This window comes from Nestor notabilis, unplaced genomic scaffold (genome assembly GCF_000696875.1).
Source record: "Nestor notabilis isolate BGI_N333 unplaced genomic scaffold, ASM69687v1 scaffold28946, whole genome shotgun sequence".
NCBI lineage: Eukaryota > Metazoa > Chordata > Aves > Psittaciformes > Psittacidae > Nestor > Nestor notabilis.
Window position 1 is genome coordinate 1 of NW_009933768.1, and position 15,611 is coordinate 15,611.

Sequence of the window (15,611 nt, forward strand, 5' to 3'; positions counted from 1 at the left end):
CCCGCGGCGGGACCCAGGGTAAATCACCCCCTGCAGCAGGGCTCGGCCCGCTCCGTGGGGCACGACTCCCGGTACCGCGGTTGGTGGTTCTGAGGGGGCCTGGCGGCCTCCGTGCCCTACTGCCTGCTGCCGGGTCTGCGTGCCGCCTGCTGCCGCGAAACCCCGTGGAAAGGCTTCAGTGAGGCGTGGTTGGGGGGAGAGGCCCGGTTGGTCCCCGCGCATGGGTTGTTGTAGTTTTTGGGCAAGCTCCAATGAAGTGCCTTCCGTTGGTATTTCAGTCACTTCTCCCCAGGGTAGGTCGGTTGTGGAAAGAGCAGCGGGGTGCTCCCGGTGACACGGTTGTGCAGACAGGTTGCAATAGCAACGCAGTTGTCTGAACGTTAATTTGGAAAGGGGCAAAGAATTGGTGCGCCTTTCTTAGCAGGGCATGGATAAATCTAGCTAGGCATTTGTAACCTCATACACCAGCATATGCTTTGATTACTTGTGAGGGAGGACAGTAGCTTAGGAACTGTGAAATCTGGATCTCGTTCCCAGCTCAGTCAATTCATGCGCTCTCCTGAGAAAATTGTCTGCTCTCTGTGAGCAGGGAGAGCAGTACTGATGTACCCTCAGATGCATTAGGAAGCCACATTGGGTGTTACTGTCTTGCAGGGATTTTTCAGTTGAAACAGAGGTACTGTTCACTCAGGCTGCACGTGTGCCTCTGATGAAAAGAATCCTAAAGAAACTTCACACTGAGCACTGAGAGATCTTTGCGTGGAGTGTACAGAAGATTACCTGCTCAGGTTGGGACTATTTGCACCTGCAGGTGTAATGGAATGGAGTAAAGTGTATTTTTAGAAATTGACTAACAAACGAAGCCGGCTCTGTTAACTTCACAAGTAATAATTTGGTTAGGCATGGTGAAACCGAGCAAACACCTTTGTGACTGTACAACCCCCACAAGGGCAGATGTGGTCACAGCGGTCATACAGAACGAAATGGATTCTCTGGTGCTTGGTTTTCTTTCACAGAGTAAAGGTTACATGTTACACTTCCTAATTAGCTGATAAACACATAACACAAAAAAGCCCTTATCTGTTAAGTTCTTTGGTGCCTGAATAATATGGCTCAGAAGTTTCTTCTTAGTTGTTTGTAAACAAACAACTTACTTTGTTGAGCTTGCTGATATATAGTGTTTCATGTTTCAAAAGCAACATGTTGGTGCTGGAGGACAACATGCACAGTAGAAATGTCGGGCAGTGGCTGAAGACAAAGACCTCTCTGGTGACTTAAAGAGAGCCTTTGTAGAAAGGGTATTTTTATCACTTAAGCTTTCCTGGTAACACAAAACACTTTAGCTGTACAATGTAGACTGGTAAGCTACTTACAGGCCACAGATCTTTTTGCCTTTTAGACTCAGAAGGCAATAGGAATTAGGTACACACATTTATTCATAGCCAGTGTCAAAGGAAAAGGTGTGTGGTCATACAACGTGGATTGATTCTGCACAGAGAATTAAATAAGTTGCTATTTTGAAGCTGTGAATTAAGGAAGGAGGATGTCACATCTGGCCTCTAATAGACATAACAATAAGCATCTCTGCAGTTGGCATTTTTTGGCAGCATCAGTAGAAGGAAAAGTCTGAAAACAGCATGGAATTTAAACTCCTTTCCAATTAGCAGAAGTAAATCCTTTTAAGGAACTGAACAGACAGTCTGCAGAAATTTTGCTCAGATATTGTGTGAATCATTTTTGCTCCCCAGATAAATCATCAGTTGAACCTGCTGGGTTCCTGACCCGACCTCTGAATGCTGGAGAAAAACCTGGCTATGCAGACACAGAAACGTTATGTGCCTTCTGATCCACCACCAGACAGAATTCAGCAGAGGAGTAAGGATGTATTAATATTACGTTCTTCTATTGACAGATTGAAAACCTAGAATGGCAGGAGAACAGAAACCATCCTGCAATCTTCTAGAGCAGTTTATTTTACTAGCAAAAGGTACAAGTGGCTCAGCTCTGACTGCTCTTATAAATCAAGTGCTGGAAGCTCCTGGGGTTTATGTCTTCGGAGAGCTCTTGGAGTTAACGAATGTGCAAGAGGTAAGAGATAAGTATCTATCCTAATGCCCCTTCTGCACTCCAAGTATAAAGGATCCCCAAAAGTTTCCACAGACAGTCTTTGCATGAAATTTCTGTGTCAGGAAGGCCCTGGTGTGACTTATCTTGGTTCTGAGATGTTTGCATCTGAGAGATAGTAATCTTTTGCTGTATATATTAGACATTAAAAAAATTACCTATATAAAGCTTTGCTATCTTAACGCCATTGCTAATACAGCAAATACCAGGCAGTAGCACAGTAACAATTTTAAGAAGGCACCTAGCCAGCCAGCAACAAAAAAAAAATCCCTTTCTACTCCTTCATTGTCCTGGAAAGCATAACTTCAGTGCTCTCCCAAAGTCCTTGTGAGCAGATATCCAGTGTATCGGGGCTGGGTGGCAATCAAATCCAAGCCATTTCAAATGAACGTGGAAAGTAAGCTCCAGAGCTTTTACTGAGGATGCCTTGCCAGCACCCCCCTCTACTATAATGGGGGAATCTAGGTTGAGTATCTCTGCAGCTGGGGTAATGTGTTGTACGGCAAGTTTGGCTTTCCAAACAGGCTCTTGGGTATGCCTAAAAATGTCTCTATGGTTATTCAGCATCAAATTGCAAGTACATTTTTTTTCCTGGATCCATTTGCAGCAAATGGTAATAGAAAAACTCCACTCAATAAAAGTCACTGCTTGGTGCTGCAGTTATTCCAGTGATGTGTTTGCATGCGAGAGGACTGCTGTTACTTTCAAATGCATTCCACATAAAATGTTCGAGCTTGCTTTGCTTTGAAGTTTTTGTGGCTCTTCAGGTAAGCTGTCTTAGCTTTCCCAGTAATAAATGCTTAACCACCATTGCCTGCTTGCTTGTTACACGATGAGAAGACCTGCCCTGTAGGTTGTCAGCTGAAATTAAGAGTCACCTTTTTCATTTTACCTCCTAAGGTGCTGCACAAAGCACTTGGCAGTCCAAACTGTAGTTAAGTTCTGGTGCATAGAATTGGCTGGATCATCGTGACTCTAAAACTGCTGAAATTTGCTGCTGCTCATGAGGCCTTAGAAAAGGCCAGCTCTTTAAGGTCATGACATAACCTACTGACTGTCCTGTGTAGACTTAAAATGTTCTCTGGTGAAGTTACCCGTGAGGGTTCTGTTGACTGTTAACATGCTACATGGAATTTATTTTGTTTTCTTGCCATCCAGCTTGCTGAAGGGTCTAATGCTGCTTATTTCCAGTTGCTGAACCTGTTTGCATATGGAACGTACCCAGACTATATAGGTAAGAGACTGATGCCTGTTTGCAGAGTGTGAGACTGGGTCGTCCTTTGCTTTCTGTGGTACCTGCGTAGTGTTTCTGGGTGAAAGTGTACAAGAACAGGATTTGCTTGTGAGGAGAATTGTTCATAGTGGGTCTTTGGATCATGCGTGCTTTTTAATTGCTGAAATGTGAAGGAAGGCCTAGAGACTACAGTGTTTTACTGATTTGGATGGGACTGCAGCGCTGGATTGAATTGGTCTGTAGCAGTATTCATTGTTGTTCACAGGCCACTTACCTCTGTGGAGTGCAATTTCAGATACCTGTTTTGAAATATAGATGACACCAGTTATGGAAGCTGCAGAAAACTTAAGCAAAATTGTTCTGCATTATTTATAAAAACCTGTATGGTTTGTAGGATAACCTTTTATTCTGTAACAGCATTGCTGAAACAAAATGAAGAATTTCTTAGCTAGACTACAAATAGAAATAATGATTTTTATGTGGCTTCAGAAGGGCTATGTGTGAATCATCTTAGTATCTGTGGAGATGAGCTTTTATCTCTGGTGCTTATGCTTCCGTTCTGCTGCGATTTAGTACTTCATTTGTGGGTAGCAGCCTTATCCAGACCATTACAGAGTGTGACAGATAATTCTGTCATGGTGCTTCCTATCACTGTGGTGGATGAGCTATCTAGTTCCTGTAAGGAGAAGTGGCATCCATAAGTACAAGGACTGGAAATTCCAGTGGCTGTGGAGCAACACAAGCCTTATGAATTCTGTGACGGATTAGAGGATTGTTTGCTGTGCTTGGATCTTGTGTCCCAGTATGTGACAGCGCAGTTTGTTCTTCCTTTTCTAATGAAGAAAGAGAAAGGGGGAAAAGAAGTCAAAATGAAGAGCATTGAATGAGGTGGGATGGGAGGGAGAACTTGAGTAGTCCTGAAACACTAATTTCCATTAAAGTGGGTATTTTAAAGAGTTTCTTTGCTTTGGAAAGCTGCCAGTTTCCCTTCTGTTTTTAAATATTCATGAGGCATATGGCTATAATACAATGACAGTAAGGCCATCTAGATTAATAATTTCTCCTCTCTTCCTCAGCCTGGTACTTTACACTTTCAACCCTAAATTCTGCAGCTTTTCAGAGACATAAAACCAGCTGTATTTACAACCAGATCAGCAAAGGGGGAAGATTTTATCCTGTCAGCTCATTAATGAAACAAAAATGACTTGGTGGTAGAAACAAAGCATTGACCAACTGTTTTGGCAGGACAGCGCTTACGTAGATGTAAATTACACTCTGATTTCAAAACCAGAATTACTAAAGAAGCAGAGAAGAATGGAATTGCCAAATTGTTTAACTTTCCCCTTTCTCCTTGGGTTGCTAATCTGTCAGCAGTAGCTCTCTCTGCTTACCAGCTCCCACAGTAGCTGAAGAGGTTAGCCTTTCAGGGTTTAGTGTAGTATAACCATCGTGAAGTTCTGCATACTGGTCTGTATAATCCTTGAAGTCAAGTCCTGAATCTTGTCTTTTTAACATTAACAGCAAACAAAGATAACCTGCCTGAATTAACAGTGACTCAGAAAAACAAGCTGAAACACTTGACGATTGTAAGCCTGGCTTCCAGAATGAAGGTAAAGTACACTGTTTATGATACAAATGTGGTTTTGGTTTTGAAAATGCCATCAATTCTTCAGCATTGAAGTTGTATTGGACTTCATGAGTACTCATGCAACTAGGGAAGTATCTGTAATGTATAGTATTATCTTGTGGTGCATTTGGGGCATTGATTTAGTGGATGAGATTTGGGGGTGTCTGAACTGCCATGCAAATTGGTCAGGTAGGGCTGGGACACTTTGTATGGCTTCTTTAACAGTTGAAGAAACAGCAAACAGAACATTGCAAGGAATACTACATCTTGAGATTCTTAAAAACACTGACTTTTTGTTCTAGAGAAAACTAAGCAGCACTCTTAAAATCATCTCCAATCCCATCTTTTCCTCCAGAATGTGCCAAAGCTTCAGGAATTACCAAAGTTGAGTCAGAATATCATGTAGCCTAGTAGCAGGTGTTTGTTCTGCCATGATCAGTCACTGATGTACTTGCAGATTAAAGTGTAGGATACAATAAACATTTGGGTCTTGACCTCCTGTGACTTAGCTGTTCATTTTGGCTCTAGGACTGTTAACTTATTCTTGGACTTGCTGTTTTTAGTGCATTCCATATTCTGTGTTGCTGAAGGACCTTGATGTGAAGAATCTGAGGGAGTTGGAAGATCTGATTATTGAAGCGGTTTATACAGATATTATCCAGGGGAAGCTGGATCAACGAAACCAGGTGCTAGAGGTGGATTTTTGTATCGGCAGAGACATTCAGAAGAAGGACATCAGTAATATTGTCAAAACACTCCAGGAATGGTGAGGCAGCCTCCCCACCTTCCTTGTTCCTTGTACATAGCTTATCTTGTTTTAAAATTGCCTCAAAGTTTTGTGTGCTGGCTCAATTTCACCATGTTCCATTAATCAGGAGTCTTACGTTTTAAATAAGCAGCATTGGAGGAGGAGTCTATTGGGCAAGTTTTCAAGATCCCATGTAGGATTCAATGTGCCTTATGTATCAAGCCAGACTATACTAGGTCTTGAGAGTCTGCTTTTACATGGCAGAATCCTAGCTAGGAGTCAAGGCCTTTTCAAACAGACATGCCAAACTGGATTCATGGTCTTATAAGTGGGAGCTACTCCCCTTTCCGCTGTTACACTTGGCAACAAAAACAGAACAGTCCATTACTTTTCAGCCTTTTTCACTGTGATGAGAACTGCACGGGCAAGTTATAGAGAATCACAGTACTTTGGAGGGGATGCATCTTCAAGTTTGAAGTTTCAGGTGCTTTTGTTTGCCTTCTTCTTGTTCCTGCAAATGCAGGCTGCATGCAGCCATATTGGGACTGTGGTACTATCTTTTTGTACCTTTGCCAGGAAGCTGCTTCTCTTCTTTTAGTAGGATTCCCTTCCTACCCAGAAAAATTCCCCTGTATACTGTGGAGCCTATGGCAGGTTCTGAGCTGACTGGGAATTGCTTCCTAGTTGCTATGGTAATGAGTGCATGAAAAGTAATTAAACTTCTGGGCAAATATGCTGTCCTGAGGTGGGGGCAGGTTTTTTGCTTCTGTACTCCAACTGCCTCAATCCCATCATGGCAGGAGGGCTCTGACAGCTTCCAGGCCCTTACAGCATTGTTTGGAAGGTAACAATGAACCCACTGCAAATTCCCTTTCTGTCCTCTCCAGTTACGAGTTCTGTCTTGAGTGCTCTTGTCTTTTGAACACTTAACAGGCGGGGAGGTTATCTCAATATGACTTTTTTCTTTAATTTTAAAATTTTACTTACTTCTGAAAAATGTTTCGCATCCCCATGTAAGCAGTAATTCTGAGTGAAAAGGAAGTTGAAAGTGCATTGAACCAGCACTTTTTGATGGTAAGAATAACATGGACTCTGAAGAGTGCTGTGAAACACATTGAGTAAGTAGTTAAGCTTTTACTTGCCAGCTTTTTATACCCCCTCTTTAAACAGGGATATAAATTCAATAATCTTCTAAGCTTGTAGGTGAGCATGATTTTTCAGATTGCCTGATTGAGCTGCTCCAGAGGGAACTCATAAACACTGATATTGTTTGTATCTTGCAGGTGTGATGGTTGTGAAGCAGTTCTTTTAGGAATTGAGCAGCAAGTACTTAGAGCCAACCAATACAAAGAGAACCATCACCGAACTCAACAGCAGGTAGAGATCGAGGTGGGTACAGAGTCGCTTCAGACCACTCTATGCTTTTTGATAAATGTTTGTTTACTGAAGACAGTCTGGTAACACCTGGTTAATGGTCATGGCTTCTCTATAGGCTAGCAATCATGCAAATCAGATGTGCTGATTTGGGGTAAGGAGAAAACACATCTGCTTCCATGTGCTAGTAACACCACAAATACCAAATTTGCCTACTCTTAGCAGGTGGGAACTTTTCTTTTAGAATTGTTAGAAATTTAGGCTAGGTGACTGCACTAGCTACGGTTTCCTGAATTGCTTTGTTAGGAAAAGTGTGCTTTTAACAGAGCTTTGGTACAATTCTGTTCCTTTTGTACAAGGCAGGAAGGAAGGAAAAACAGTTCTTTGTTTTAAACCTGAAAGTGTAATAAAAGTCACTCGAGCCTCATTGCTTTTGCAAAAATGCCCTCAGCACCTTCGTTTGTGGGGTCAGGTTGAGTACCCAGGCAGTGCTCTCTGACGCGCTCTTCAGCAGTGTGAGGCAGGAGCGCTTCTGCTTCTGTTCCATGCACAGCTAGGCAGTAGATGGCAGCACGGGCACGCGGTTTTAGTCCTTGCTGTGTATTTACTTCTGAGAACAAACCTTGGCTAATACAACTGTAAAGGTGAAAATGGTCCTCCTGAGACACTTTCTCAGGCTTTATTTCTTGCAGTGTTGCATCCCTGAAGGTTTACGTTTGCCTTCTGAAGCAGCATATGCTTGGCAGCTTGATTGGCATCCATAGTGCATTTGGGTTGCCAGATGCCTTTGGCCTGGAGTTGGCCACCTGACTCCCAAACTTGTTTTGGCCCATGGGTTTTTTTAAGCTTTGCTCTTTGTACTTTTAGTGAGCCCTGCAGGGTTCCAGGGGACAGAGTATGGTGCCTGGTGCTGGATCTCTCCTTTTCAGACAGAGTAACAGAAGCACTACTCCTGCTTCCCACCAGACCAATTCCTATTCCTGCTTCTACCAAATATCTGTAGCTCAAACAACCAGCTAGGCCAAATGGCATTTTCCCTTTTCAAGCGCTGTCATATGTGTAAGTTTACGTTTTTTATCACAATCTCCTTTGTCCTTCCTGATTCTGGTCAACAGAATGACAGCCTTCTACACCAAGGCAGTAGTAGGTCCCTCTGCCAGCCAGAGAGGTGGTACAATATTGTGCTCTTGTCTCTTAGGAAAAAAAAAGTAATCTCTAGTTATTCCGTATTGGACCCAGACTGGAAATATTAACAACTCTGGCTGTGAGGTTGAAACATTACCTTTAATAAACTCAAGTGCAGAGCATATTTCTGGTGGGAGAGTTTATTTTATAATCTTCATTCTGTACTCCAGGGATTTTTCAATGTGCTTATGAACAGAGTTTTTGCTGTCAGGGGAAGAAGAAGCAGGTGCTGATTCATTGTCTCTTCTTGGCCAGGTCACAAACATAAAGAAAACATTAAAAGCTACAGCCTCGTCGTCGGCACAGGAGATGGAACAGCAGCTGGTAGAGCGAGAGTGCCCTCCACACACAGAACAAAGGCAGCCCACAAAGAAGATATCCAAAGTCAAAGGGCTGGTTTCCAGCCGTCACTAGAACATACCATCTGAGTGTCATTCAGCTAGGAATGACAACAGGAGGAGCAAACAAGGGCCTGCGTCTCCTTTTTCGGTGGGTTCTGGGCCAGTCTTTTCGAGGCTGGCAAATAAAAGCCCTGCTTGAAACAGCTCCCAGTTAGCAGCACCTGGCTAAGTTACCCTGTGCAGCCCCTATTAATTTTCAGGGTGTCCCTCTTCTGGTCCTGTAAAGAGGGACTTCTAAAGAAAGGGACTAACCAAAAGGGGCAGGACAGAAGAAAAAAAAAAAGTCTGTGGACAGTTTTGCTCCCTCCCAGCCAGTCCCATTGCTGCTTAACCTTGAGGAAGCTGCTGTACTAAATCAGGTCTTGGGAGAACTTCTGTAGGAGGTGTCTGAATCCCAGGGTTGAAGTGTGGCTACCAAAGCCAGGCTGGGAGCGAGGAGGCCATCAACACAGATCTTTTCATTCCCAAAGGGAGTGCAGAAAGGTTTCTAGGCCAGGAATTGCTTTACATGGAAGTCTTCAGCCTTTCCGCTACCCCTGTCTATTTCAAACTGGGGTGAAATTCACACTACCTCGCTCTGTGAAGATGAGATCTAGTGCTGGGCTGTTTACTTAACTGTCTGTTTACTGCCCTTACTAAGCCCTTTAATCTCTCACAGATTTAAAGCACTGTTCTGCATCTCTGAGATGTCAATACAATAAGGAGGAAGCAGGATGCTCTTTCAAGACTTCCCTATTGCAGGTGGTTAGGGTCATACTAGAAACTGTTTATTCTGAATGTGATGTGACCTTCCAGAGCTGCTTGTGAGTTGTTTCCCCCATTGATACCTTCAAAGGGTAATGTATTAGCTCTTCTTGGATGCTAGCGACAGTGGTCTGCATGGCAGAAGAGCCTGTTTAGCACTGTACCTGGCTGGTGGCCCAGGACCCACTGGCAGGGGTCGCAGCAGCATCCCTTGCTGAAGCAATGGACTTGACTAGTTTTTCTGAATTTTGAACACTTTCAGGTTGTCTTTTCCTCCCTTTTTTTGTACATTGTTGTGATTTTAAAGCATTTCAGCCTTTGTTTTGTGTTTTTTATTTGTTACAGACTAACTTCAGGTGATTTGCACCTCATTTGGCAAGGTGTGGGGTTTTTTTTTAAGGGGGAGGATGGGGTTGGCATTGAAACAGCAATTCAAAAAAAAAGCACATTTTAGGAAAAAATTAAAAATGCTGATTTAATGTCAGAGTCTGGAGTCTTGGCTTTGAGGCTGCTTTAGGTTTTGTAATCTAAGAGCACTTGTTCACTTGAGCATTTACTTGATGTTACATTATCAGAAGGTCTGACTAATGTCCCTCATGCATCCAGGAGGCAGGGAAGTGCTCTTCCCATTTTGTCAGTAGTTCATCTTTGTCCAAATCTGTGCAGAAGGATCTGTAGCAGAGCCAGTAGCTGAGCCCAGAGTTCTGAGCCTAAACACCTTTAATGCCTGATTGTGGATGGTTTCTATCTGTACTCTGTCTTAGGCCAGTTGATACCTTCCTCTGGGTCTGGCAGAATACTGCTTTGTAGTTTGGCCCCTGCATTTTGCTGCACTCCATGCTGTAAAGAGAAGGGCTTCCTGTGAGTGGGAAGGGGAGCTGTTTAAGCAGAGGGCTGTGACAGTGCTCCAGTCCTGCAGCCAGCTGTCACCTGCACTTGCTTGTGCAATGCATGTGCCGTCTTCTTATTGCTACCAGACTTCTTTGCTGTCTGCGTGTTTTCAGTCCTCAGTCACAGGATCTGTTGTACGCTTGGGAAAGTAAATTCCTCTCCTTTTACTCTCCTGCAGTGCAGGCACACCAGCTTTTAATCTTGAGAGGTGGACCTAAATACTTCCCATCCAGCATCCTCTGAGTCAAGTTGCTTGATTTCTGATTCTTTGTCAGCTCTCTCTCCCCCTAGAAATGTTAGTCAGAAATTACCCAGGGAAGAAATGTTAAGTGAATGAGGCCAAAGCAAGAAGCTTTCCCCTGTATTTTAAGGGAACTGTTTCCCAGGCAGTGGCAGTACTAGTTTCTTTACTAGCTTCTTGCAGTGTTTAGCTGACAGCTTCTAAAGAGGTGTAGGTAGACCTTGTGACTTTGTGTACCCAAGTCTAATAGATCTGTGTGTTGGAGATGTACTGAGTCTGTTTCTGACTTCTTGTGTGGACAGCTGCAGTGTACTGGTCATCCAGTTCCTCACTGGGTTTTGAATAGTGAGGAGAGGTTCTGTAGTCCTCACTAGCTGTTCTCTTTCCTTCCCATTTTTAATATCAGTCCTGCAGAGAGGCAGTAGGAATACGAATGCCTTGGGAAATCACTTTAGCTACTCGGCAAGCCACAGTCTGCTGGGGAAATAGATGTGAATTTGGCATCCTTGGTGTTTATTCCCTGCCAGTTACAGGAGTCACATTAGTTTGCTGAAGCTTCTTTACTGTGTTGGAAGTTTTCAAGTTTGTATATTTTTGCTGTTCTCAAAGCCTGGCTGGAGGTGAAGAACTTATTTATGCTTCAGTACACACTGCCTTTGATCAGCAAAGAAGCAAGGGAGAAAATAGGACTTTGAATAAAGAGCTGTCCCATATTTGATGGCGATAGAGGACAGCGAATGGAATAGGATGTTGGAGGGAGCTGAGCTATTTGCATGTTTGGCTTTCCTGGTGTGCCAGCAACGTGCTTGGTGCTGCGAAAGGAGGGGGGGTGTCTTTGCAATGAGCCCAGTCTGAGATGAGTCATTAACAAATGACATGCACAGAGTACCTGGGGGAGGCAAACAGCTCTGCAGCAGCTGGTTAATGAATCTGGCTTGAAGGAAAGAGTTAGAAGCTATTCCAGGAATGAAGCAGAAGGCATAGTTGTTAACAGGGAAGGATGCAGGAGGTGCTATGCTGTTTGAGAAGGACAACAGATAAAGACAGCATTGCCTCTGTGACTTACAGGGAGTGCAGCAACTCGGAGAAGAGTTGTGTGAATTAGGGGCTGGTGTGGGCTGAATTGCGGACAGTTTTAAGTGGGGAGTGCGTAGGGAGCTTAATTGTGCCATGGGGACAAGAGGGAGGTGGAAGCAGAGGTAGATTTAATGCAAACTTCCATGTATTGCATGTGCCTGCTGGAGGCAGCTAACACAGCTTGTCTGTGTGCTGCTGGACACTGCTCCCTGATGTGGGGAGAGCATCTTACCCTACTTTGTTTTATGGCGGCAGTGGGCCGCTCCAGCGAGGGCTCGCTTCAATATTACAGCAGGACAGAGTTTGAGCTATTGAACTTCTGTTTGCCTCCTCCACCCGGAGGGAGACAAAGTAGACGGACCTGCCTTCCCTCTGCTCTTCAGGGCTTTATTGTCTGGCTTCATGTTCTGCAGCTCCACTTGTACTAGTGCTTGTTTAATCTGGAATTGAGCACTGAGCTGGAAAATGGAAGAGAAGATCTCGGCTGATTGCAGTGCTGGTAGACTGCCCTAGCCCTAAAGCTGTGCCTTGTGCTAACCAATGTCCATGATACCAGCTAACATCAGGCAATTCTGGAACATGATAAAGCCATGCTGATGTCAGTCTTTTTACAGAAAATTAAAAAAAAAAAAAAGTTTTGGCTCCAAACCTATCCTTCTTTTACTTCCCTCCTCACCTTCTTAGATAAGTGGAATGTTAGCTTAGTCTTCTGTTGAGAGCAGGAGGAAAAATCAGTGATGCTGACAGACCTTCTGTGTTCAGATTGGAGACCCATCCTGCAATCAGTCGTGTGCAGACTTCTGAAAATCCATGGGTGTTTGTGGAGGTGCACACAGGCTTGCAGCCCTCTCCATGGCTCACATACAAGAGTAGGACCTGCAGAGCTGCTCTCCAAAGTGAGGCTGGGGAAAGGGAATCTTTTATTCCTATAGAAGAGAGTGGTGGTAAGAGATGGCCGTTTTCCCACCAGCCCTGCAAAGAGAATTTTGCTGAACAGCTTTCTGTTCTTGGAGGAATGGAAAATTATACAAAACCCAATGAGTGTTTTTGGTTTTAGTGTTCTGCTTATCCGATGGGGGGAAAATGCATTGGTCCATGTGCATATAAAGGGAGTTGGGCTTACTCATTGCACTGGAGGCAGAAGGGAGAGTGCCATCAACTTTGATAGCTGTATTGAAATGTAAAACACGCTTTTCCTAAATTTTCAGTTTGTACAGGTTTATATGGGTGCATCTAAGCTGTTTAGAGAGCCCATCTCCTGCCGGGGTACAAAAGTCAAAGCTGATGTATTCGTAGGCCTGTTGCTGCTGCTGTTTCTTACTTCAGTATCTGAGCCTGGTGCAGACTTTGCAATGGAGAGAAACAAGGTTGCTGTTCATTCTGAGTAATGGGGAAGGGAGAAATGAAAGAACCTGCCCCACAGGTACCAGCTAGCCAGACCTCTGGCACTTCATCCCATACAAAGTTTTCTTTTGTGGTTCCCCCTGCCCCCAAGTCCTGCATAGCTTTGATCTAGTGCATGGGAACTAAACCCTGAATCTGTCTATCTTATTTTTGTGTAATCTGAGAAACCCAGAGGCTTCGAGATAGGTAAGTTAAAGTTTAGCATGATCTCAATTACTACTCTTAACCTCAACCTTGTATTTTTATTATGGAATTTTAACCTGACAGTCTGATTGAATTTCTCAGCAGAGTTTTCAGAAATATGTTATTGTTTCACTGTGCTCCATGGTGAAGGTCAGTGTCTCTCAGGGACTGTTGACATTTTGCTGATAATTTTGTCAAGTTTGGCCCTACCACAGAGCTACCAGAGGTAGGTGATTGAAGCTAGAGAGGTGTATTGTAAAGAGGATGTGTATTTTCCTCCTAGGCTGAGCTGCACCTTGCTTCTTAGTGGCTCTGTGGTGGTACTTCCATCTCTGATTAGTGAACCAGGAAAAGGGTTAAGCAAAGCAGCACTTTGCTCCCTGCCTCGAAGTACCCAGGCACACTGCTGTTTAACATGGTGTGTAGACCTCGTGAGATGCCCTGATGTATTTCCTACATTGCAAATTGCATGAGTGTGATAGCTGTTACCGTGGCTTTTTCATGTCAAGAAGAAGGAAAGATGTCCCTGCTCTAGTGAATGTATATACACACTGGAAATTCCAGGTGGTAATGGGATGCCACAAGGTCATTTAACAATCCTGAAATGTGTATTTCCCCACAGAGTACAAGAGGCTCTGTGCTAGCAGTCCTTGCTTAGTGTAATTTTAGTAGAAGATAGGACATCTTTCCGGGGGTGCAGACCTCCTGTAGAGGATCTGTATTGTTAGGCTTTTTTTTAACGCTCATGCACACGATACCTCTGTTCCCAGAAGAGCTGATGGTGGTGGGTAAGTAAAGCTGTGCTCCATCAGAGATAAGCCTTTTTGTGAGTATTCTGAGCTTGGCTGACTGTAGGGCTGTAGCTTCATGAGTATGAAGCTTGGCAGTGGGGCTGTCTTGCTCTCCAGACTCTTTCAGAAGATGCTGTTTATCTCAGCCCTAATGTTTCAGTCACTGTCTCATGATTAGCAGTCCTAAGGCTGATCTGCGCTGCTGCAGTAAGTAACATCTTGGTGTTTCATTGTCACCTTCACAGCTGTTAGAGAGCACCAGTTCCTACAGGATCAGCTGCCAGCTGTGATGCTATACCTTTTACATCATGACTGAGATGACACCTCTCCTTGCTGGCAGACAAGCCAGGTGGGTAGGCATTGCTCCTCAGAGCTGTTCTCCACTTAGGAAGGCGCAGGCTGTTGCCTGGTTTAGCATAATGGAAATCAAGGACAAGGGCAGTGTTGTAAATAAGGGGCAAAGCACAGAGCTGTGTCCTATCCCAGCTCTGCTACAGCTGCAGAAGGCAAACTTGAGTGCATGAGCTCCTCCGTGGCTGCATTTCCCAGGCCAGACTCTCTTGTGTGCTGACTTTGTGGCAGAGGTTTATAAAGTGCTTTGCTCTCCTGGCAGGGCAGAGGTTCATTGCTGATGGAATTGAAGATGTGTGTGTATGGGAGGGGGGATTCTTAAAGCTTCTAAGCTTTAAGAAGTCATCTTTCTCCTATGTATCATAGCCTTCTTTTCCCCTGATGCAGCTAAGGTGGTCCACCATGGGACTATCAGCTTGGAGTATTATGGGTAATATGCCAGGTTAATTATGCAGGGGGCAGGAAAAATAGCCTGTGCCTTTCAACAGTATCAAAGGGATGCTACCTAATGATTTTCCTATTAGCTCTTTTCCCAGCCTGCCAGAGTCACTGCAGAAGTGTCATTTACAAAAGCAGTTTGCAACTCATTACCCTGGATTTTCACTGTAGTTCTGCTCCAGAGAGCATGGGCTTTTGCTGTGTGCCCCAATCTAATGAATTGCCTGGTTTGGTTAGTGATGCCATCCCTTCTGACAAGGGTAGTTGCTGACTGACAGGAGTGGGCCTGAATTCAATTCCCTTCTTGTTTTTGACTTGTGCTTGTGTCAAGCACAGGCTCCCTCTGGAAGCTGCCTTGTGATCCCTTCCCTTTGTTTTTCTGCATTCTGAGGGAAGCAGCCTATGCTTGGAGAAGTCCTAGAACAAGTGGCAGGGGCATGTGTGCCCTTTCCAGCTGGAAAATTCCACTGCTCTCCTGCTCTGGGTTTTTCTTTTTCTTCATTGGTTTGGGATTTGCTGTCACCTGAGCTGGGCTTTGCAACCCTTCAGCAGCAAGTACCTTGGAAAAGTTTTATTAATGGTATCAAGGAAGCACATGCAGTGTGGTCTGGGGGAAGAGAACTGATTTCCCATACGTTTGAGGGCATCTGTGTCCCTGTTGTGGGAACTCTTAAGGTCTGCTTCTGCCTGTTTGGGCTTTGCAAGGCACTTGTTAGAACAGTGCTAGAGAAAATTCTTGGCCTGTCTCACTAGAGAGTAGCATACCTTTTGAGGCTGGAGGCCTATGGCTCATCTCAT

General features: G+C 44.2%; 1 protein-coding gene across 2 annotated transcripts; it reads left to right on the forward strand.

The window, feature by feature from the left end:
• Positions 1 to 1,926: 1,926 nt before the first annotated feature.
• On the forward strand, positions 1,927 to 8,924 carry COPS7B (COP9 signalosome subunit 7B). Of its 2 annotated transcripts, XM_010017036.1 has the most exons (6): positions 1,927 to 2,088; positions 3,283 to 3,358; positions 4,880 to 4,968; positions 5,549 to 5,751; positions 7,017 to 7,122; positions 8,548 to 8,924. In XM_010017036.1, exons 1-6 carry the CDS (start codon positions 1,927 to 1,929, stop codon positions 8,704 to 8,706), a joined length of 795 nt encoding a protein of 264 aa, XP_010015338.1. In that variant the 3' UTR covers positions 8,707 to 8,924. The 2 variants fall into 2 exon arrangements, with proteins under 2 accessions (XP_010015338.1, XP_010015339.1); XM_010017037.1 differs by lacking the exons at positions 3,283 to 3,358; positions 4,880 to 4,968 and having other exon boundaries at positions 8,548 to 8,833.
• Positions 8,925 to 15,611: the final 6,687 nt, after the last annotated feature.